This window comes from Panicum virgatum, chromosome 3K, assembly GCF_016808335.1.
Source record: "Panicum virgatum strain AP13 chromosome 3K, P.virgatum_v5, whole genome shotgun sequence".
NCBI lineage: Eukaryota > Viridiplantae > Streptophyta > Magnoliopsida > Poales > Poaceae > Panicum > Panicum virgatum.
The window spans coordinates 46,414,395-46,420,788 of NC_053138.1; the positions used below are offsets into that span (position 1 = coordinate 46,414,395).

A 6,394-nucleotide genomic window follows, 5' to 3' on the forward strand; every position below is an offset into this window, starting at 1 on the left:
CAAAGGGTTCCGTCTATTCCACGGGTTGACCACCTTGCTTTGCATACTTCACTATTAGAAAAATCTGAGTCAAGAGTTCCGTTAATTTCACGCAAGCATCAACATGACCTTTCCATGTCACACTCACATACAGATAGAATTCCTCATTTGGTCCACCATCGTTGTCAAGTCATTATTTTATTGACATGCATAAAACCTTTGTTTCGTTCGTCCATGTGGACCTATACCTTGACAGGACAATTGAAGTAACCACCGTACCCTTGAAGTAAATAAAAGCATCACAACAATGCAGAGAAGGTTGATCTTGCTGCCGTTTCTGCTGCTAGGAGCAGCGGCAGCAGCAATGACTTCCAGCGTTACTCCTGAATCCAAGAGTCCCTGCCCTCGCAGCTGCGGAAACATATCCATCCAATACCCCTTCGGCATCGGCGCCGACTGCTTCCGGAACGGCTTCGAGATCGTCTGCGACAACGTCGCCGGCACGCCGGCGCTCGCCGGCACCACGAGGCCCGTCCCGGTGAACCTCCTCTCCATCAAGACGGCGGAGGCCCGCGTGATGCTGCCCGTCGCGTGGGAGTGCTTCCACTCCTCGAACAAGGTGAACGACTCCAGCAATGGCGACGTGCACTTCAACAGCGACGACGTGTACCGCATCTCCAACACCCACAACCAGCTCTTCGTCATCGGCTGCAACACCTTGGGCTACACCCAGAGCCAGCGGAACGAGGGCAACGCCTACTACCACTACGCCTACTTCACCGGCTGCATGTCCTTCTGCAACAACTCCGGCAGCGCTGCCGACGGCGAGTGCGCCGGTGTCGGGTGCTGTCACGTCGACATCCCGCCGGGCGTCACCGACAACAACATGGCGTTTCAGAATTACAACCACACTGAGGTCCTGGCTTTCAGCCCCTGCGACTACGCCTTCCTGGTGGACAAGGACAGCTACACCTTCCGCAGAGCCGACCTGAGGATGGACACCAACACCATGATGCCTGTGTGGCTGGACTGGGCCATCCGCGACAACCTCACGTGCGACCAGGCAAGATGGAAGGAGAGCTATGCTTGTGTGAGCACCAACAGTGAGTGCCGTAACTCTTCCAATGGACCTGGCTACGTCTGCAACTGCAGCAAGGGCTATCAAGGCAATCCCTATATCCATGATGGTTGTACTGGTAAGTACTTGTTAGTGTGAATTTGATGTGTATGGATCTTCAGTGTTTTATTGGAGGAAGAAAAATTCTAAATTTCAAACGACTTTCAGCTTAAATTAGTTCTGACTGAATAACTGAATTATACATAATTTGTCCATCTTGTTTGTTTTAATGATGGGCAAACTAATTGTTATTCCCTCCGTTTCAAATTATAATTCGTTTAGCTTTTTTGACTATAAGTTTGATCACTCGTCTTATTCAAAAAATTGTGCAAACATAGACAAATTTAAGTTAAATTTGGAAAGGAGGGGGTACATTTTTAATTAAAGAGAACTAATTGTTAGTATATACCGCCATCTTTCTGTGGTATCAATTTTGTTTGCGATTACGCACTACAACTTAGACACTTATCGTGCACGTATACTCACTCCTATGAACACACATATGCAAATCCTACCCCTATGACTACATAAACTCTTTACCCGCTAAACTTTGAGACCCTTTCACAAATATGTGGAACACTCGATTCAGTGATAGTGGGCCAAGGTAGCAAATCGTTTGGCATGTCAAACAGTTAACTGCAGCCATTAGTCTCGTAATTCAGAATATTCAATTTCATCCCAAATTTGTTTTAGTTAATAAATTAATTATGGATAATGTTCTATGGCTCTGAATATCTGATAGATATGGCTGCTAAACAATGCAGATATCAACGAGTGTGCTGAGCATAATAAGGAGTATCCATGCCAAGGCATTTGTGAGAATACATGGGGTTCCTATGAATGCAAGTGCCCTAGTGGTACCCACAGTGCCGATCCACTGAATATTCCATGCAACCCCAATTTTCCGCATGCAGCAAAAATTGTCACAGGTACGTATATGATTCCTATGCAGATTTTTCACTTCTTACTCACTGCTAATAACAGGTAAGGTATATATTCTTGAAAGGAAAAAGTCTAAATTACTTCCCTCAACTATAGCCAAAGTTTGGATAACCCCCTAAACTATTGTTTGATTCATTTTACCCCCTAAACTATACCATTTGGTTCAAATTAAATTACCCCCTAATATAATTTATCTTTTTTATTTCTCCATGCATAGATGGAGTTTTGAGTTGAAATTTTATAGCATAATAGTACGCACTAGGATGCATGTCAGAAAAAATAGATCATAATTTATTATTATTATTTTGATAGTTAGAATATTTAATAATAAATTAATCATTGGAGTACAAAATTCTGTGAAAACTGATGGGGAAAATTATAAAACTTTTTCTAAATATGCATTGTTATGTCCACTACTACTCCGCCGAATTTGAAATTAAAATTTAACTTGTGTGTTGAGAAACAAAAAAAGGTGAATTGAATTAGGGGATAAAATAAACTAAATGGTATAGTTTAGGGGGGTAAATTGAACCAAGTTATAGTTTAGAGGGTTATCCAGACTTTGGCTATAGTTGAGGGAGTGAATTGAACTTTTTCCTTCTTGAAATATACGCCTTCAATACATAGGATCCTTCCATATAGGACAATGGCATGACAGTCCTGGATAGGAAATGGCTTTTTCCGATGCTAAGTATGGACAGCTTATTTTATATTTGGTACGACCTAATAATTGTAATAGGACCCATGAGATCTTAGCAAATGCAAAAAATAACCAGAATTAATTTGTTTTGAAACAAATTAGGAGGTGGATTCTTTGACTAGTAGTTACAAATACTAATTGTTTAAAGAAAATATATTCAACAAAAATTGTAGATGATTTTGATTATTACTATAAGCATCTATTTTGTTCTGTAGGTGCAATAGGTGGACTTTTCATCGTAGCACTCATGATGTTCATCTTTCTTATTGGCAAAGAGAAACGGAAGATGAAAGAATTCTTTAGAAAGAATGGGGGGCCTATAATTGAAAAAGTCAATAAAATTAAGCTATTCAAAAAGGAAGAGCTAGAGCCAATACTAAAAACAAGTAATCGTATTGGACAAGGTGGCTTCGGTGAGGTTTACAAGGGATATCTTAGAGATGAAATACGGCCAGTAGCGATCAAGAAGCCCAAGATTGATGTCAAATTGGCAAACCAATTTGCAAATGAAGTTATCATTCAATCTCGAGTGTTGCATAAGAATATTGTCAACCTCATTGGTTGTTGCCTGGAGGTTGACGTCCCAATTTTGGTTTATGAGTATGTGTCCAACGGTAGCCTTGACAAAATTCTGCATGACAACAACAGGCTGCCTCTTGACTTGGATCTACGCCTGCAGATTGCTGCACAATCAGCGAAGGGCCTAGCTTACATGCATTCAGAAATCACAACACCAATTCTCCACGGTGATGTTAAACCAGCTAATATCCTTTTGGATGAGGACTTTATGCCAAAGATCTCAGACTTTGGTACATCTAGAATGATTGCCATTGAAGAAAATTACACAAGCACTATCATTGGTAACTGGGGCTACATGGATCCAGAATATGCGCAAACAGGCCTATATACGAGTAAAAGTGATGTCTACAGTTTTGGAGTTGTGCTCTTAGAACTCATTACAAGGAAGAAGGTCTTAGATCCTGACATCAAAAACTTGCTCAGTAATTCCCTTGACACTTACACCAAGAAGAACGGAGTGATCGAGCTTGTTGACCCAGAAATTTCAGCAAAAGGAGCCATTGGGATTTTCCATAGTTTGGCAGAAATTATTGTGCAATGTCTAAATTTTGATGTTGATCTAAGGCCAGAGATGGCAGATGTTGCAGAGCGTCTTCAATTCCTATTGAAGTGATCTCATGGTAGATAGAATAGAACGTGACTTTGCTACGGTACTCCAAAGTGATTGCGGACCATCCATTTAAATAGATCTAGATGTAATAGATGAAATATATATATTTATATAACTTTTTTTTGGAAATAGAAAAATATTTTCAGTTGTATCTATTAGGCAAAATAGTTAACGTGTTGGATTGGGTAAGCCATAACATGATGGCATCCACACATTTATAACATGAGGCATGTTCCGGTGATGGTGGTAAGACACTAGGATATACCTTTTCTATTTTACTATAGATCCCACCTATTTTGGTACTGATCAGCATCTTTTTCTAGATATCTCTTGGTACCTCTTATATCTCAGCTGTCCATTTCAGTCCGACAGACGATCCTTATAACATTTTATTAACCGTGATGATACATGCCTGGCATTTTTTGTAATATTCTTTTTAAAACTTGACACATGTAGGGGGGTGTACTAAAAGATTACGACGATCCCGACGCGACCCCCTCTTGTAACGTTTTTTTATCTTCACATATGTAGAGGTGTTTATGGCAACATGACTTATTCCATAACGTTTTAATTTCTTAGTCTTACCAAAGGCAAAGATTTGACTTTTGGTGTAATTGTTTTTGTACATGAATAGTTGTGGCACAATGTTTTTGATAACTTCAGAAAAATGCATATGTGACAATTGTTTTGAAAGATATCTGTTTGAAAAGCGTATAATGGAGACCTGGTTAGGGTTGAACATCCACCTAGAGCATAAGCTATACTTGCCCACAACCGAACAATGGACTATGCCTTAAATTGACAGTTTTGTGCGAATAAGTTTCACTCAAACCCTTAACTGATACTAGGCTGCAAATGAAATCCCCTCTGTTTGGAGCACATAAGTCGTACTCCTGTGCCTTTTATGAGTCTCTAGAGATTACTTGATCTCATAGACTGTGACTAGTAGTCGAATTCATATAGGTGTGTTTCTTCTAGGTTGTTCTATAGGACAACATCCCTACTTAAACAAGCCACTTGGATCACAATAAGGAACTAACCATCATGCCATACAACATAGGAGAAACGTGCATCTCAAACGATATGGCCTTATCATAAGGGGTCTCTCCATCAGTCAACCATTAGCTTGTTTCACCATTATACTTCGTGGGATCTCCGCTCACATAGAACAGGTTACTACTATGGGATGACATCTCAAGTGGGTCTCAAGCCCATCTCCCTCGATGCACCTTCTATCACATTATGTGATAAACCCTTTGTGAAATGATCTGCCAGATTCATATCATGTTTTATTCAGGATCGTCAAAGCGGGATTGTGATTGGTGTTGGGGATCGCCCCCTCGGGCGGAGGTAGGTACCATAGGTGGCAGTGAGCGAAGGTCGGCAGAAGGCTAACCGATCCCAAGTGCTTCTCTGTCATGTGCAGGAACGAGCGAACAGGTGGAGCGAATAAGCCACGGTGGAGCTTGTTTGGAGTCCAAGCTTCGCCAGACGGGGTGATTCCCAAAGGTTCGGAGGCAGCCAGACTTATGAAGGTCCACGGGTAAAGGCACAATGGAGCGGCCCTCACAAAGGTTGAAGTCCTAAGGTCCGGCTCGCAACCGCATGAGAAGCATGATCCGAGTTGGAGTAGGCAAATCGAATACTCGGACCTTGCAAAAAGACCAAAAAGCCCACATTGTAATCTCTAGACCTCCGGGTTTTACGGAGGGGTATTTGAGGATGATGTAATAAGGTGGGGGTATAAGTAGCCCTTCCTTGCAACACTATAACGGGTTGAACATTCTTGGAATTATTGTGCAATTTACGATTGTGTCATTGTTCCTTTGTTCACAACCTTCGCTATTTCCTTCCTTTCTGTTTGGGCATCACAACTCTGATCCCAACAGAGGCGCCCACCGTGTTCTTAGCTCAACAAAAAACCCTCGATGGCAAAAGAGAAAGACCACTAGCCTAAACAACATAGAAGCCGGAGCTTTCAACCTCCATGACATCCTGATTGAGCAAGCCACCTCACCTGAGGAGCAAACCCTCGCCCAGATGGCAGATCAGGAGAATCTGGCAAAAAAGAAAGCAGTTGCCACTACCCAAGGTCAGAAAGAGTTCGAAGATGATGAACCTCCGCAAGCTCAACAAGATGAGTTCAGAGCAACAACTCTTAAGCTCAAGGCTCTTGAAAAGAAAAAAGCAATTCTCAATGCCCAACTAGCAACCAAGAAAAGAGCAGCTAACCAAGCTAAGAAGCTGGCTGAAGCTAAGCACAAGCTGGCCAACATGCAGGCCGAAGTTGAGAACCTGCAGAAAGCCTGCGAAGATACTCAGGAAACAAACACTCAAATGCCACATTTCCCAGCAGGAACATCCCACCAAGTCGAAGCCCACAACCTTAATCAGGCAAACCACCACTATCAAGAACAAAACCAGCACCACTACCAACCAAACCCACCCTCGATCCAACCTCTCCACT

General features: G+C 42.0%; 1 protein-coding gene across 1 annotated transcript; it reads left to right on the plus strand.

Moving 5' to 3' along the window:
- The first annotated feature begins 221 nt into the window (after positions 1-221).
- LOC120699355 (wall-associated receptor kinase 2-like) lies at positions 222-3,988 on the plus strand. The gene is made up of 3 exons (XM_039983326.1): positions 222-1,175; positions 1,861-2,025; positions 2,954-3,988. Exons 1-3 carry the CDS (start codon positions 287-289, stop codon positions 3,928-3,930), a joined length of 2,031 nt encoding a protein of 676 aa, XP_039839260.1. The 5' UTR covers positions 222-286; the 3' UTR covers positions 3,931-3,988.
- The last annotated feature ends 2,406 nt before the right edge of the window (positions 3,989-6,394 follow it).

Coding starts and splice junctions, on each gene's coding strand:
- LOC120699355 (XM_039983326.1), top strand. CDS start 287: ATGCAGAGAAGGTTGATCTTGCTGCCGTTTCTGCTGCTAGGAGCAGCG. Junction 1,176..1,860: donor TATCCATGATGGTTGTACTG/GTAAGTACTTGT, acceptor TAAACAATGCAG/ATATCAACGAGTGTGCTGAG. Junction 2,026..2,953: donor TGCAGCAAAAATTGTCACAG/GTACGTATATGA, acceptor TTTGTTCTGTAG/GTGCAATAGGTGGACTTTTC.